This window comes from Engystomops pustulosus, chromosome 8 (genome assembly GCF_040894005.1).
Source record: "Engystomops pustulosus chromosome 8, aEngPut4.maternal, whole genome shotgun sequence".
NCBI lineage: Eukaryota > Metazoa > Chordata > Amphibia > Anura > Leptodactylidae > Engystomops > Engystomops pustulosus.
In genome coordinates, this window is record NC_092418.1 from 14,211,556 (window position 1) to 14,230,142 (window position 18,587).

Below are 18,587 nucleotides of genomic sequence, written 5' to 3' on the forward strand. Positions count from 1 at the left end.
CTGCCTGCAGAATCTTCCTACAATGATAGGGGAATTTGCCCTCCTCCTTTCAACTGGGTTGGTGTCCTTGTGAGGCTGAAGGATTGAAAGTTGTCAATGAACAAAGAGAAATAATTTACTGCTGAAATTGCTGTGCTGGCACTTTGCAATAAAGAAGTGGCTTTTGGTTGAAATTTGGGCACTGAGGCTCTAAAAGGTTCGCCATCACTGCACTAGAGCTACTCCCTGCCTGGCAGCACTATAGGGACCATGTGGTGTGTGCATGTACAGGAGTACAAGCAGCTCCTGGGGCAGGGGACAGGCTCATTACAGCTACTGCCAGACGGCCCTGATGATAGGGGAGAGGTGGCAGGAGACAGCCATACCTGGTGTGACTGAGCAGGCCAAGGCTTGTCTCTGCAGGGGAGGTGGTGGGACAGAGGTGCAGGGGGGCCAGGCAGGAGCAGGGCTGGGGGGTCAGGCAGGAGCAGGGCTGGGGGTGCAGGGGGGCAGGCAGGAGCAGGGCTGGGGGTGCAGAGCTCGCGTGCTCTGCCAGGAGAGAGGACTCGGCGGTGACTTCCTACCAGAGCCTGGAGCAGGGTTGTAGGAGCCAGTACAGCAGGGGGAAGCAGCCATGGTGGTTTCCATCAGGAGTGACGCAGCCATGCTGAACCCTCGGCCTGCAGACGACGGCACATCCTCAGACAGCTCAGAACACGCGGGAAAACCGATGAAAAAGAGGCTGAGTCTCTGCTACTCAGAGTATTTGAGCATGTGCTCACCTCCTGTACCGCCCACATTACTAGCCACGCCCCCAGCACATCCCTCTGATGAATAAAGATGAGAGAGGGTAGAGCAACCTCCAATTAAAGGGGCCACACACTTTTTTTTTTTATTGTATTCGGACTGCTAGCCACCTTTGAGCAGTCATTAGCCCAACGGCTATGCGCCTAGGGGCTATCAAAACTTTATGCGTAGTTTTGGCTAACAGTTTCCTATGGCTTTGTGTATGCAGCACCTAAGCAGTCTCCATGGTAACAGACAACATACAAACTCTATGTAGTCTGAGGGTAGAGAAAGACATGACTGCAGCATCTGACTACAAAGGCTTGTTTGTAGTCTGTTACCGTGGAGATGCATAGATCTGCAACAGCCCTAAATACAAAACATGGGAAGATGGTAAATCTGCAATATTATTTTATTTAGCCATCAGAGTATATAGAGGGTAGAGGGGTCCGATATATCAGAACCTCAGGGATGTACATATAATACAGTCATGGCCATAAGTTCTGAGAATGATACAAATGTTAATTGTTACAAAGTCTCCTGCATCAGGTTTTATAATGGTGATTTACATTTACTCCAGAATGTTATACAGAGGGATCAGCTTAACAGCAATTCATTGCAAAGTCAATATTTGCCAAGAAAATGAACTTTTTCCCCCAAAACACATTTCACCTTCACTGCAGGCGCCTTAGGCGGAGCAGAAGCCATGATGTCAGTGATGTCTCCAGTAACACAGGTGCGGGGGCTGATGAGGACAGGGCTGGGGATCAATCTGTCAGGATTAAGTAACAATCACACCCCTGGACACTTTACAAGGAGGCTGGTGCTTGGCATCATTGTTTCTCTTCTGTTAACCATGGTTATCTCGAAAGAAACACGTCCAGGGAAGAGTATCGCAGCTAGAAAGATTGCACCTCAGTCACCAATCTATCGCATCATCAAGGAATTCAAGGAGAGAGGCTCCATTGTTACCAAAAAGGCTCCAGGAGCCCAAGAAGGACCAGCAAGTGCCAGGACCGTCTCTTACAAGTATACAGAAATAAATAATAAAATATCCAGGAAAGATGGAAAATGTAACATAAAAAATATGGAGGAGCCACTAATACGGCATACTCCCGTATATGCCACAGAGTCAAAGATATAAAATTAGAGCTCTACTCCTTATACTGTTTGTCAAATGGCGAGAGCCTCTCACCACCTCTTCATGGACTGGAAATAAAAGATATCCCCGACTCCTTGCATCGCCAATCGTCCTCCTTTAGTGGGTTGAAACACAATCCTCGTCTCGTTACCGTGTCCACGGTGTGTTCCCAATCCTACATCAGGAGGTATGCGAAAGGATAGTGCAGATTGCCAGGTTCAAAAAGGAAATAGTATTTATTATATATACTATACTATAGTAAAAGCATAAGGCGCCTAAAACACCTCGCCCAACCCAGGTTTCGCCTATTCAGGCTTCTTCCGGGGCAGGAAGAAGCCTGAATAGGCGACCCTTGGGTCGGGCGAGGTGTTTTAGGCGCCTTATGCTTTTACTATATGCGTGCTTTTAAATTGGAATTTGTGAGTATATATAATAAATACTATTTCCTTTTTGAACCTGGCAATCTGCACTATCCTTTCGCATACCTCCTGATGTAGGATTGGGAACACACCGTGGACACGGTAACGAGGCGAGGATTGTGTTTCAACCCACTAAAGGAGGACGATTGGCGATGCAAGGAGTCGGGGATATCTTTTATTTCCAGTCCATGAAGAGGTGGTGAGAGGCTCTAGCCATTTTACAAACAGTATAAGGAGTAGAGCTCTAATTTTATATCTTTGACTCCGTCTCTTACAAGTGTCTCAGCTTGGGGATGGGGCTCCCAGCATCGCAGAGCTTGCTCAGGAATGGCAGCAGCAGGTGTGAGGCATCTGCACGCACTGTGACACTGCGGAGACTCCTGGAGCAAGGCCTGGTGTCCAGGAGGGCAGCACAGAAGCCGCTTCTCTCCAGAAACCATCAGGGACAGACTGATATTCTGCAGGAGGTGCAGGGAGTGGAAGCTGAGGACTGGGGGAAAGGCATTGTCTCTGATGAATCCCCTTTCCGAATGTTGGGAGAAGACAAGGAGAGTGATGCCACCAGTCTTGTCTCCTGCACCTGTAAAGCCTCCTGCAGCCATTCATGTGTGGGGGGCGGCTTCTCAGCCAAGGGAATCGGCCTGAAAACACCTCCATGAATAAAGAATGGGACCGGAATGTCCTCCAGGAGCCGCTTCTCCCAACCCTCCAGGAGCCGCTTCTCCCAACCCTCCAGGAGCCGCTTCTCCCGACCCACCAGGAGCCGCTTCTCCCGACCCTCCAGGAGCCGCTTCTCCCAACCCTCCAGGAGCCGCTTCTCCCAACCCTCCAGGAGCCGCTTCTCCCAACCCTCCAGGAGCCGCTTCTCCCAACCCTCCAGGAGCCGCTTCTCCCAACCCTCCAGGAGCAGATGGTGATGAGCAATGCCTCCTCCAGCATGATGGAGCACCTGCCATAAAGGGGAGAACTAAATGGCTCCGGTAACAGAACACAGAGATTCTGGGTCCATGGCCCGGTAACAGAACACATAGATTCTGGGTCCATGGCCCGGAGACCCCCCAGATCTTATCCCATTGAGAACTTGTGGTCAATCATCAGGAGACGGAGGACAAACAAAATCCAACACATTGGGGCAGATTTACTTACCCGGTCCGTTCGCATTCTCTGTGCTGGATTCGGGTCCGGCCGGGATTCACTAAGGTAGTTCCTCCGCCGTCCACCAGGTGGTGCTGCTGCGCTGAAGTTCCCCGGAGGCGCGCTGGAATGCCCTGAAATTCACCGGCCTATACCTGGTGAAGGTAAGTGTAATTTTTTGTCTTAAATGCGGCGATTTTTCCGAATACGTCGGGTTTTCGTTCGGCCACGCCCCCCGATTTCCATTGCGTGCATGCCAGCGCCGATGCACCACAATCCGATCGCGTGCGCCAAATTCCCGGGGCAATTCAAGTACAATCGGCGCAAATCGGAAATATTCGGGTAACATGTCGTGAAAACGCGAATCGGGCCCTTAGTAAATGACCCCCATTGTGACCCAATGCAGCAGTGATTGTGCAGGAATGGACGGCGATCAGTCAGGATTTGGTCCAGAAGGTGATGAGAGCTGCCAGGGAGAATTGCAGAGGTCCTGAAGAAGAAGGAGAGGTCCTGAAGAAGAAGGAGAGGTCCTGAAGAAGAAGGAGAGGTCCTGCAGATACTGACTCGCTGCAGTAACTCCTCCCACCTGACAATAAAAGCTTCTGCTCCCCATAATATGATTGCACTTGTATCTCTGTATGTGATAAACATCTGACAAACCAGAGGAACACATCATGTGACAATAGAAGATTTGTGTCATTCTCAGGACTTATGGCCATGACTGTAGAGACCTGTTCGCATCACACAGAAGCAGCACAGATCTAGGTTTCATTTTCTGTTACAATGTATCAGTGAAAGCTGTTTGGTTCACTAAGGATCTGGATTGGATTAATTTGTAACAAACCCTCAGCTGTGAGAAGATTCCACCTGTGTAGTACATTAGGGGCTGCGGAGCTCAGGCTGATTGCTGGTTGTGTGATTGATGGTGATTGTTCATATTACACCCCCTCTCCGTTCCTTTGTGTCGGTCACGGTGTCCCCCCCCCTACATTACTCGCACTATGAGGGGCTGAGCCTGACAGGCAGAGGAGGAGCAGCACATCTAATACAAGGTGCAGCGAGCGCAGCTCAGACACAGACCGGACACCCACCATGGACTGGGCATAACCCTGCCGGGCACCTACAGCCGCTCTGGATGGGTAAGTGCCCTGCACAGCTGTGCTACATGCACCCTGCAAGGTCACCTACAGCTGCAAGCTACCACTAACCCCAGGGTCACCTCCACGACTGCCCCAGACGCTCCTGCACTGACACATTGTCACGTCTCCCAGGGATCAGCACAACTTTATGCTGGGAAGGTCAATGCTTTCTAGTAAGAGACGGAGGGAGTGAAGGAATGATACCGGGGACTAGAGGAGGGTATGTAATACTTTCTACTCGTACTGCATGAGATGTGTAGGAGATACTAAATAGCAGTGATGGCGAACCTATGGCACTGGTGCCAGAGGCGGCACTCAGAGTCCTCTCTGTGGGCACCCAGGCCATTACCCCAACATGAAGTTCACCAGACAGGACTCAAAGAATCTTCCTACAATGATAGATGAATTTGCCCTCCTGCTTTCAACTGCGTTGATGTCTTTAGGAGGCTGAATGACTGAAAGTTATCAAAGAACAAGGAGAAATAAATTACAGCTTAAATTGCTGTTCTGGCACTTTACAATAAATAAGTGGCTTTTGGTTGAAGTTTGGGCACTCAGGCTCTAAAAGGTTCGCCATCACTGCTATATAGTATTTAACTATTATAATACTGCCCCCTATGTACCAGACTATAACTACTATAATACTGCCCCCTATGTACAAGAATATAACTACTATAATACTGCCCCCTATATACAGGAATATAACTACTATAATACTGCCCCCTATGTACAAGAATATAACTACTATAATACTGCCCACTACGTACAGGAATATAACTACTATAATACTGCCCCCTATGTACAGGAATATAACTACTATAATACTGCCCCTATGTACAAGAATATAACTACTATAATACTGCCCCCTATGTACAGGAATATAACTACTATAATACTGCCCCTATGTACAAGAATATATCTACTATAATACTGCCCCTATGTACAAGAATATAACTACTATAATACTGCCCCCTATGTACAGGAATATAACTACTATAATACTGCCCCCTATGTACAGGAATATAACTACTATAATACTGCCCCCTATGTACAAGAATATAACTATTATAATACTGCCCCCTATGTACAAGAATATAACTACTATAATACTGCCCCCTATGTACAGGAATATAACTACTATAATACTGCCCCCTATGTACAGGAATGTAACTACTATAATACTGCCCCTATGTACAGGAATATAACTACTATAATACTGCCCCCTATGTACAAGAATATAACTACTATAATACTGCCTCCTATGTACAGGAATATAACTACTATAATACTGCCCCTATGTACAGGACTATAACTACTATAATACTGCCCCCTATGTACAAGAATATAACTACTATAATACTGCCCCCATGTGCAAGAATATAACTACTATAATAATGCCCCCTATGTACAGGAATATAACTACTATAATACTGCCCCCTATGTACAAGAATATAACTACTATAATACTGCCCCCTATGTACAGGAATATAACTACTATAATACTGCCCCCTATGTACAGGAATATAACTACTATAATACTGCCCCCTATGTACAAGAATATAACTACTATAATACTGCCCCCTATGTACAAGAATATAACTACTATAATACTGCTCCCTATGTACAAGAATATAACTACTATAATACTGCCCCCTATGTACAGGAATATAACTACTATAATACTGCCCCCTATGTACAAGAATATAACTACTATAATACTGCCCCCTATGTACAAGAATATAACTACTATAATACTGCCCCTATGTACAGGAATATAACTACAAAAATACTGCCCCCTATGTACAGGATATAACTACTATAATACTGCCCACTATGTACAAGAATATAACTACTATAATACTGCCCCCTATGTACAGGAATATAACTACTATAATACTGCTCCCTATGTACAAGAATATAACTACTATAATACTGCCCCCTATGTACAGGAATATAACTACTATAATACTGCCCCCTATGTACAAGAATATAACTACTATAATACTGCCCCCTATGTACAAGAATATAACTACTATAATACTGCCCCTATGTACAGGAATATAACTACAAAAATACTGCCCCCTATGTACAGGAATATAACTACTATAATACTGCCCCCTATGTACAAGAATATAACTACTATAATACTGCCCACTATGTACAAGAATATAACTACTATAATACTGCCCCCTATGTACAGGAATATAACTACTATAATACTGCACCCTATGTACAAGAATATAACTACTATAATACTGCCCCCTATGTACGGGGATATAACTACTATAATACTGCCCCCTATGTACAGGAATATAACTACTATAATACTGCCCCCTATGTACAAGAATATAACTACTATAATACTGCCCCCTATGTACAAGAATATAACTACTATAATACTGCCCCCTATGTACAGGAATATAACTACTATAATACTGCCCCCTATGTACAAGATTATAACTACTATAATACTGCCCCCTATGTACAGGAATATAACTACTATAATACTGCCCTCTATGTACAAGAATATAACTACTATAATACTGCCCCCTATGTACAGGAATATAGCTACTATAATACTGCCCCCTATGTACAGGAATATAACTACTATAATACTGCCCCCTATGTACAAGAATATAACTACTATAATACTGCCCCCTATGTACAAGAATATAACTACTATAATACTGCCCCTATGTACAAGAATATAACTGCTATAATACTGCCCCTATGTACAGGAATATAACTACTATAATACTGCCCCCTGTATATAACAATGATACCACTATCATATTGCTGCGCTGAGGGACTATACAGCATAGTCTGTAGATACTGTGTATGATATTTCTCAGCAGCAGATATGTTACAATGTCTCGGTGTCGTTAGTGCAGTGTGGGTCAGTGTGTCGCCCTCTAGTACCTGCTGTGCTGGCGCTGGCAGTGTGACATGAGGCGGGGGGCAGCTGTATATCGCTGTTACACGGCTTGGAGTTGGCGGTGACCTGGTGTAGTGCGGACTTATGGTAATTGATTTGTTACATTATCGCCGCCCCTCGAAAGTAGTCGTTGGCCGGGGAAGTGGGGACTATAAAACCAGTCCTGAGTCTGACCTAATACTTCTCACAGCTGAGGGTTTGTCACATTCTCCAGTCCTTGCTGGTATTTGCACTTATAGAATGGGGCAGATTTATTACCCGGTCCATTCGCGATCCAGCGCGTGTTCTCTGCGGTGGATTCGGGTCCGGCCGGGATTCATTAAGGCTGAAGTTCCCCGGAATGCACTCAAGTTCACCGGCCTATTCCTAGTGAAGGTGAGTGCAAGTTCCGCGAAACTTTTTTTTTTTTTTAAATGCGGCGGTTTTTCCAAATCCGTCGGGTTTTCGTTTGGCCACGCCCACCGATTTCCGTCGCGTGCATGCCAGCGCCGCTGCGCCACAATCCGATCGCGTGCGCCAAAATCCCGGGGAAATACAGGGGAAATCGGCGCAAATCGGAAATATTTGGGTAACACGTCGGGAAAATACGAATCGGGCCCTTAGTAAATGACCCCCAATGTATCAAACTATCAAAGCTTTTTAATTTAGTTGGCAGAGGATTACTTCGACCAAATACAACTGTAACAAACCCTCAGCTGTGAGGCGTTTAAGTCGCAGTTTGTTTCCATTGCTTCCAGTCACTGACAGCAAGCAGGAGACGTCAAGCAGGAGAAAGTTCCTGATGGAACACGTTGCTTAGTTCTGCCATACTCCGCTCCTGTACTCTAGCCACATCCAAAGCTGCGTTTCTGTCTTTCTGTGACCAGACATCGGAGCGGTCACATAATGACAGGCGGCTGCCACAAAGCTGGACTTTAGCTACAGCTTTGGATGTGATTGGAGTATGAGACAAAAAGATTTGTAAATTTCCTCCTCGTTAATCGCAGAGTTTGTAATAAATGAATCCACTTCTTGCAGCGCTGTCACTGACATGATGGCAGCCGCTGACACATTGCGACGACCCCCCTCCCAGAAAAGGGAAAAAACCACAAACAACGAGATCCAAAACACAAGTCACTTGTGAATTAAAAATCAATAAAACAAAAGACGACTGGAGAGACGCGGCAGTGACGGGAAGCCGGGGCAGTCACCGGGGCAGTCACCAGCAGGTGTGGGGCAGTCACTGGGGCAGGTGTGGGGCAATCACCGGGGCAGTCACCAGCAGGTGTGGGGCAGTCACTGGGGCAGGTGTGGGGCAATCACCGGGGCAGTCACCAGCAGGTGTGGGGCAGTCACTGGGGCAGGTGTGGGGCAATCACCGGGGCAGTCACCAGCAGGTGTGGGGCAGTCACCGGGGCAGTCACTGGCAGGTGTGGGGCAGTCACCGGGGCAGTCACCGGCAGGTGTAGGGCAGTCACTGGCAGGTGCGGGGCAGTCACTGGGGCAGTCACCGGGAGAGTCACCGGGGCAGTCGCTGGGGCAGTCATCGGGGCAGTCACTGGCAGATGTGGGGCAGTCACCGGGGCAGTCACCAGCAGGTGTGGGGCAGTCACCGGGGCAGTCACTGGCAGGTGCGGGGCAGTCACCGGGAAAGTCACCGGGGCAGTCACTGGGGAAGTCACCGGGGGAGTCACTGGCAGGTGTGGAGCAGTCACCGGGGGAGTCACCGGGGCAGTCGCTGGCAGGTGTGGGGCAGGATTATTGGGCGGTGATGGGAGTGAGGTCATTGCTTGATGAGGTGAACTCTCAGTGATGTCTCCTCCAGCACAATGGGGGTCACTTACCATAACCCGGGGGGGGGGGGGGGGGGATAGACTTTCATGTTATTACGCCCTGCACTCTATATACTACATACAGAGTGATATCAGCTCTGCTTTCTATGGACAGAACCTTTTACACATTTTATTTGCTCCCCAAATTTTTGATATTTAGAATTTCTTTTTATTTATAAGTCCAAGTCACATCATAGACCTAATATCAGGAGAGATCCGCTACACGTAGCAGTCAGAGAGTTAACGTTCTGATACAAAGCCCCTGATCTTCATCATATATGTGATAAAATTCTCTCTACCAGGAGCCTCCACTAGGGGGAGCTCACTACCTTCCATTGGATGTGTCTATGCAGTGAGCTCCCCCTAGTGGTGGCCGCTGCAGGCTTGGATTTTCTCATATACGTGTGAATTGAGTCCTAACGCTCTCACATGTTGGGCAATATTGAACCTCCGATCAGTTTCTTGTCTTTATTGATGACATTTCATCTTTTTGATATGAAGTCACTGCCTATTTATTGTAGCTATAAAGCATCATGGCCGCTCTTATCATTCTATAAAATCCAAAAATGTGATATTTTTAGGGAGATTAATTTAAATTCTATACATTTTTGTGTGTATTTTTTCAGCTTCTCCAGTAGGATCCATGGCAGACCCCGAGGACTTTGCGGCCCTAGCTGCTCCTTGGAATTCATCTGACTTCAGTCTCTTTAACCCGGCCAGCGTGGTGGTCCCCGTAATCTTCTCCCTCATCTTCCTGCTGGGCACGGTGGGCAACAGTCTGGTCCTGGCCGTTCTTCTGAGGAGCGGGCAGAGGACACACAACACCACCAACCTCTTCATCCTCAACCTGAGCGTGGCAGACGTCTCCTTCATCATCTTCTGCGTCCCCTTCCAGGCCACCATCTACTCCCTGGAGGACTGGGTCTTCGGGGCTTTTATGTGCAAGGCGGTGCACTTCTTCATCTACCTGACCATGTATGCCAGCAGCTTCACCCTGGCCGCCGTGTCCGTAGACAGGTAAGTCTAATGAACTGTGTTTATGGCCGTTCAGTCCCCAATAAATCAGAGCTTGATGGTCTTATAGGCGTAGATAATAATTCTGGCCCACCCCTTTAATCCTGGCCAATCTCTTTAAAGAGGACCCTTCCATACCTCCACCAGCCCGGCTCGTTGTATAGATGTTGCTCTTCTGATTCCAGTGAACTTTGGATTTTTTCTCTAGCCCTTACTGTTCACAAGTAATCGTGGAAATTGTTCCAACCTCTGATATGCTAATTAGGCTCACAGGTGGGCGGTCCTAAGCTGGCACAGATAGTCTGGCACCTCCCAGCTGATAGTAAAAAGTGTTTGGTTGATATAATAGGGCACGTAATTAACAGCATTGATTTCTCAGGAACAGCAGGGGCTAGAAAGAAAATTCCAAGTGCGTCGGAATCGGTAGAGCCACATCTATTAAAGGATGCAGAATCAGAGGTGATTGAAGGTTCCCTTTAAGATCACAAAATCCTGCTGAGCATGCCAAATCAACGGGCAAGAACATTAACCCTTATTGTCCTGTTCCACCACAGATACTTGGCCATTCGTTACCCACTACGCTCCAGAGAACTGAGGACCCCCTGCAATGCGGTTGCAACCTTGGCTATCATATGGGGTCTCTCGGTGGTCTTCGCTGGTCCATATCTAAGCTACTATGACTTGATGGATTTTGAGACCAGTCACATTTGCATGCCAGGGTGGAAGGAAAGGACTCGGAAGATTATGGATACAGGAACCTTCATAGTGGGCTACGTCATCCCAGTGCTTATAGTCAGTCTGTCCTACACCAGGACCATCAAGTATCTGTGGACAGCCGTGGATCCTTTAGAAGACATGTCCGAGTCTAAGAAAGCCAAAAGGAAAGTGACCAAGATGATCATCATCGTCACCGTCCTGTTCTGTCTCTGCTGGCTTCCCCACCATGTGGTGGTCATGTGTTACCTATATGGTGACTTTCCCTTCAATCAAGCCACCTATGCCTTCCGCCTCCTATCCCACTGCATGGCCTATGCCAACTCCTGCCTCAACCCCATCGTCTATGCCCTGGTGTCCAAACACTTCCGTAAGGGTTTCCAAAAAGTCTTCAGCTGCCTCCTGAGGAAGAAGGGGCGGAATAAAGTTCATGTTGTGAACGCTGCCCACGCTGAGCCTGGATTTGATGCAGCCTCCACCGAAGTGTCCCACATCAATGAAGACCATGGAAAAAGGAACGCAAGGCAGGGAGGTGGAAACCACTCAGATTCCTCAAGACCATTGGGCACACCATGAATGGTGCCAGAAGAGGACAGTCAGAAAGGAGAAAAATTAAGGAACAAGATGATTGGCCAAATTTAAGGCTTCTTGGACGGGGCAATAAGACCAATGTCATTGGTGGTGATGAAGAAACCACAACATGTAGAAGACCTAAAGCGTCTAAGATAATACCAAGGAGCCATTGGTGGCACCATCCTCACTGATAAGATGACCTATGCTTGGACAGGTATTCTACCCCCAAATTTTGAAATCAGGCTGGAATGGTGGAGGACTTGTGTTTATTGTGTCCAGCAGAGAAGATGATTCTGAGGGACCACTATCCATCTCTACAGAACATGTACGTGTCCTCTGGTTCTTCACAAGCCAACCCAAGAGAAGAACCTATGGTTGTCTTGTTAATATGAGCCTTGGCCAACTCGGGTTTTCTTATGGTTCGACATGACCTTCTGTTGGTTTTTGACTATAATTTGATAATTCTTGATGATCCTCTTGGTTTTCCGGATTACAGGTTGACTTTTGGATATTTTGTGGCCCAAATCTTGGGAGGAGGGGGGGCTCCATAGCAGATGAGCATCGGTTTTTGACCAGGTATTTCCTATTGGTGACGGTGACTTTAAGACCCAGAGCGGACACATGATGTGATCACAACTGATCTCTGCACTAAAAAAAGTTGATAGTAAAGTTTAGTATTTTGCTTTTCCTCCTGTTTTCAGGACATTGTATGTCTCCTTGATGTCTCAGGTAGAAGGAGGACGTCTTCTGCTTTCCCGGGAGGCAATTTTATGGATCTGACTCCTTTTATAAATACAATTTTTGAAAAGGTCAAAGTCTGAGAATGCGAGGGCCGAGAATGGAGTGGACACTGGGCTCTCAGCGGGGGAGACTGCGGACTTGTGCCCTCAGGAATTGGTGACAGTGACCTTAAAGGGCAAGTCTATCACATGCTCGTATGGGTTTGTTCCAGAAGAGGAGACCCAGGAGTTGTCACCCCAAGACTCCGATCTGTAGATCTACAAGAAGTATCTATAGAAACAGAACCAAATGTAATTCCATGGCGCAGTCTCCAAATAAAGACCTTCTGTTGTATATGTTGCAGTGCATGTCATTCCTATTCTAGAGATGGTGCAGACTTTTTTGGGCGGGTCCAATATTTGTAGAGCAACCAATCGGAGTAGAGTGACAGTCCCCTGGTGGGCTGCACGCACATTGGGGCAAGGGATTCATTAGCTGATGGGCTGGATATTGGTCAGCTGACAGGTAAAGCTTAGACTTCCTGCTGAGACAGATGGAAAGAAAGCTGCTTTTCCCACATTCACATATCAGCTGACATGACTGCCGCGTGCACCTGTGCCCCCATATTTGTAGCTCCATATACATAGAAAGCCATCAAAAATATGATTACACAAATAGAAAATAAACCATATAGTATGAAGCAGGATAGTCTGGCTCGACACCTGAGGAGAAATGGGGGGTGGGGATAGTCTGGCTCGTCACCTGAGGAAGGATGGGGGTGTAGAATGGATCACCACCGGAGGAATGATGGGGGGTGGGATAGTCTGGCTTACCACCTGAGGAAGGATGGGGGGGATAGTATTGCTCGCCACTGGAAGAAAGAGGAGGGGGGGGATAGAATGGATTGCCACCAGAGGAAGGATGGAGGGGGGTAGTCTGGCTCGCCATGGGAAGGATGGGGGGATAGAATGGAGCACCACCAGAAGAAGGATGGGGGATAGAATGGAGCGCCAAAAGAAGAAGGATTGGGGGATAGTCTGGCTCGACACCTGAGGAAAGGTGGGGATAGAATGGATCACCGCAGGAAGAAAGATGGGGGGATAGAAAGGATCACCACCAGAGAAAGGATGGGGGGATTATTCTGGCTTGCCTCCTGAGGAAGGATGGGGGGGGGGTAGAATGGATCGCAATCAGAGGAAGGATTGGGGGATAGTCTAGCTCACCACTGGAATAAAGATGGGTGAATAGAAAAGATCGCCACAGGAGGAAGGATGGAGGGGTAGTCTGGCTCGCCACTGGAAGGATGGGGGGAAATAATGGATCACCACCTAAGAAAGGATTGGGGGAAATAATGGATCACTTCCGGAAGAAGGATGGGGGGATAGAATGGATCAGCACCGGAGGAAGGATTGGGGGATAGAATGGATCACCACCGGAGGAAGGATGGGGGGATAGAATGGATCAGCATCGGAGGAAGGATGGGGGGGGATAGAATGGATCACCACCGCAGGAAGGATTGGGGGATAGAATGGATCACCACCGGAAGAAGGATGGGGGGATAGAATGGATCACCACCGGAAGAAGGATGGGGGGATAGAATGGATCACCACCGGAAGAAGGATGGGTGGGATAGAATGGATCACTACCGGAGGAAGGATGGGGGGGATAGAATGGATCACCACAAGAGGAAGGATGGGGGGATAGAATGGATCACCACCGGAGGAAGGATGGGGGGATAGAATGGATCACCACCAGTGGAAGGATGGGGGGATAGAATGGATCACCACCGGAAGAAGGATGGGTGGGATAGAATGGATCACTACCAGAGGAATGATGGGGGGAATAGAATGGATCACCACCAGAGGAAGGATGGGGGGATAGAATGGATCACCACCGGAGGAAGGATGGAGGGAAAGAATGGATCACCACCGGAGGAAGGATGGGGGGATAGAATGGATCACCACCGGAAGAAGGATGGGGGGATAGAATGGATCACCACCGGAAGAAAAATGGAGGGAAAGAATGGATCACCACTGGAGGAAGGATGGGGGATAGAATGGATCACCACCGGAAGAAGGATGGGGGGATAGAATGGCTCACCACTGGAGGAAGGATGGGGGGAATAGAATGGATCACCACTGGAGGAAGGATGGGGGGAATAGAATGGATCACCACCGGAGGAAGGATTGGGGGGATAGAATGGATCATCACCGCAGGAAGGATGGGGGGAATAGAATGGATCATCACCGCAGGAAGGATGGGGGGAATAGAATGGATCACCACCGGAAGAAGGATGGGGGGATAGAATGGATCACCACCAGAATAAGGATGGGGGGGATAGAATGGATAACTACCGGAGGAAGGATGGGGGGGATAGAATGGATCACCACCGGAGGAAGGATGGGGGGGATAGAATGGATCACCACCGGAGGAAGGGTTGGGGGGGATAGAATGGATCACCACCGGAGGAAGGATGGGGGGATAGAATGGATCACCACCGCAGAAAGGATGGGGGGATAGAATGGATCACCACCAGAGGAAGGATGGGGGGATAGAATGGATCACCACCGGAGGAAGGATGGGGGGATAGAATGGATCACCACCGGAAGAAGGATGGGGGGATAGAATGGATCACCACTGGAGGAAGGATGGGGGGAATAGAATGGATCACCACTGGAGGAAGGATGGGGGGATAGAATGGCTCGCCACTGGAAGGATGGGGGGATAGAAGGGATCACCACCGGAGGAAGGATGGGGGGGATAGAAGGGATCAGCACCGGAGGAAGGATGGGGGGATAGAATGGATCACCACTGGAGGAAGGATGGGCGGATAGAATGGATCACCACCGGAGGAAGGATGGGGGGGATAGAATGGATCAGCACCGGAGGAAGGATGGGGGGGATAGAATGGATCAGCACCGGAGGAAGGATGGGGGGATAGAATGGCTCGCCACTGGAAGGATGGGGGGATAGAATGGATCACCACTGGAGGAAGGATGGGGATAGAATGGATCACCACCGGAGGAAGGATGGGGCATAGAATGGATCACCACCGGAGGAAGGATGGGGGGATAGAATGGATCACCAACAGAAGATGTATGGGGGGATAGAATGGCTCGCCACTGAAAGGATGGGGGGATAGAATGGATCACCACCGGAGGAAGGATGGGGGGATAGAATGGATCAGCACCGGAGGAAGGATGGGGGGATAGAATGGATCACCACTGGAGGAAGGATGGGGGGATAGAATGGATCAGCACCGGAGGAACGATGGGGGGATAGAATGGATCACCACCGGAGGAAGGATGGGGGGGATAGAATGGATCACCACCGGAGGAAGGAAGGGGGGATAGAATGGATCAGCACCGGAGGAAGGATGGGGGGAATAGAATGGATCACCACCGGAGGAAGGATGGGGGGATAGAATGGATCACCACCGGAGGAAGGATGGGGGGGATAGAATGGATCACCACCGGAGGAAGGATGGGGGGATAGAATGGATCACCGCCGGAAGAAGGATGGGGGGATAGAATGGCTCACCACCGGAGGAAGGATGGGGGGATAGAATGGATCAGCACCGGAGGAAGGATGGGGGGGATAGAATGGATCACCACCGGAGGAAGGATGGGGGGATAGAATGGATCACCACCGGAGGAAGGATGGGGGGTTAAAATGGATCAGCACCGGAGGAAGGATGGGGGGGATAGAATGGATCAGCACCGGAGGAAGGATGGGGGGGATAGAATGGATCACCACCGGAGGCAGGATGGGGGGGATAGAATGGATCAGCACTGGAGGAAGGATGGGGGGGATAGAATGGATCAGCACCGGAAGAAGGATGGGGGGATAGAATGGATCACCACCGGAGGAAGGATGGGGGGATAGAATGGATCAGCACCGGAGGAAGGATGGGGGGATAGAATGGATCACCACTGGAGGAAGGATGTGGGGGATAGAATGGATCACCACCGGAGGAAGGATGGGGGGGATAGAATGGATCACCACCGGAAGAAGGATGGGTGGGATAGAATGGATCACCACCGGAGGAAGGATGGGGGGGATAGAATGGATCACCACCGGAAGAAGGATGGGTGGGATAGAATGGATCACCACCGGAGGAAGGATGGGGGGGATAGAATGGATCAGCACCGGAGGAAGGATGGGGGGGATAGAATGGATCACCACCGGAAGAAGGATGGGTGGGATAGAATGGATCACCACCGGAGGAAGGAAGTGGGGGATAGAATGGATCACCACTGGAGGAAGGATGGGGGGATAGAATGGATCAGCACCGGAGGAACGATGGGGGGATAGAATGGATCACCACCGGAGGAAGGATGGGGGGGATAGAATGGATCACCACCGGAGGAAGGAAGGGGGGATAGAATGGATCAGCACCGGAGGAAGGATGGGGGGGATAGAATGGATCACCACCGGAAGAAGGATGGGTGGGATAGAATGGATCAGCACTGGAGGAAGGATGGGGGGATAGAATGGATCACCACCGGAGGAAGGATGGGGGGAATAGAATGGATCACCACCGGAGGAAGGATGGGGTGATAGAATGGATCAGCACCGGAGGAAGGATGGGGGGGATAGAATGGATCACCACTGGAAGAAGGATGGGGGGGATAGAATGGATCAGCACCGGAGGAAGGATGGGGGGATAGAATGGATCAACACCGGAGGAAGGATGGGGGGGATAGAATGGATCAACACCGGAGGAAGGATGGGGGGGATAGAATGGATCAGCACCGGAGGAAGGATGGGGGGGATAGAATGGATCACCACCGGAAGAAGGATGGGTGGGATAGAATGGATCACCACTGGAGGAAGGATGGGGGGATAGAATGGATCAGCACCGGAGGAACGATGGGGGGATAGAATGGATCACCACCGGAGGAAGGATGGGGGGGATAGAATGGATCACCACCGGAGGAAGGAAGGGGGGATAGAATGGATCAGCACCGGAGGAAGGATGGGGGGGATAGAATGGATCACCACCGGAAGAAGGATGGGTGGGATAGAATGGATCAGCACTGGAGGAAGGATGGGGGGATAGAATGGATCACCACCGGAGGAAGGATGGGGGGAATAGAATGGATCACCACCGGAGGAAGGATGGGGTGATAGAATGGATCAGCACCGGAGGAAGGATGGGGGGGATAGAATGGATCACCACTGGAAGAAGGATGGGGGGGATAGAATGGATCAGCACCGGAGGAAGGATGGGGGGATAGAATGGATCAACACCGGAGGAAGGATGGGGGGGATAGAATGGATCAACACCGGAGGAAGGATGGGGGGGATAGAATGGATCAGCACCGGAGGAAGGATGGGGGGATAGAATGGATCAACACCGGAGGAAGGATGGGGGGATAGAATGGATCACCACCAGAGGAAGGATGGGGGGATAGAATGGATCACCACCAGAGGAAGGATGGGGGGATAGAATGGATCACCCACCTGTTAGGATCCAATATTGTTGGTGAATTCTGTCAATCTTAAAACTCATATCTACAATAAGTAATTATGTTACCCGGCAACTGTTTAATTAATCCAAATCCTAAATCTGTGTGGGAGGGAGAGGAAACTCTGATGAAACCGATCCATCTATTACTGGCAGCTCAGAACCTCCCAGTCTCCAGATAATAAGCTTAAAGGGCTTCTACCACTAGGCTGAAGGGCTGTGTGCAAATGAGCCTGAGGGGCTCCAGGCTCCATATGTGTTAATGGAGCGTGAAGCCCCTCCGGCTCATTTGCATACACTATTTTATCCTGATGGTAGCTGTCCTTAATGTGTAACCCAATATATAGTGCTGCTCCTTACCCCTGCACCTGTAATACACACCTGTCATACATACAGCACTTCCTCCTTACCCTCTATCTGTCCTACATACAGAACAGCACCTCCCCCCATCTTGCATCTGTCCTACATACAGTACAGCACTTCCTCCACACCTTGCATCTGTCATACATACATACATACATACAGCACTCCCTCCTTACCCTGCATCTGTCATATATACATACAGCTCTCCCTCCTTACCCTGCATCTGTCATATATACATACAGCACTTCCTCCTTACCCTGCACCTGTAATACATACGGTACTTCCCCCTTACCCTGCACCATTCATACATACATACAGCACTTCCTCCTTACCCTGCATCTGTCATACATACAGCACTTCCTCCTTACCCTGCATCTGTCATACATACA

At 49.1% G+C, this 18,587-nt stretch overlaps 1 protein-coding gene across 3 annotated transcripts in view; it reads left to right on the forward strand.

The window, feature by feature from the left end:
* Window positions 1–12,702, forward strand: part of LOC140074694 (galanin receptor 2b-like) — an 84,389-nt gene extending 71,687 nt beyond the window's left edge. The window contains exons 1-3 of one of the 3 annotated variants that reach the window (XM_072119784.1): window positions 4,367–4,598; window positions 9,971–10,361; window positions 10,913–12,702. In XM_072119784.1, the coding sequence (XP_071975885.1) occupies window positions 4,382–4,598; window positions 9,971–10,361; window positions 10,913–11,648 (1,344 nt within the window). In that variant the 5' untranslated portion in view covers window positions 4,367–4,381 and the 3' untranslated portion in view covers window positions 11,649–12,702. Of the gene's footprint in view, window positions 1–4,366; window positions 4,599–4,638; window positions 4,819–9,970; window positions 10,362–10,912 lie in introns of those variants that run through there. The other 2 variants (XM_072119785.1, XM_072119786.1) reach the window with 2 other exon arrangements.
* The last annotated feature ends 5,885 nt before the right edge of the window (window positions 12,703–18,587 follow it).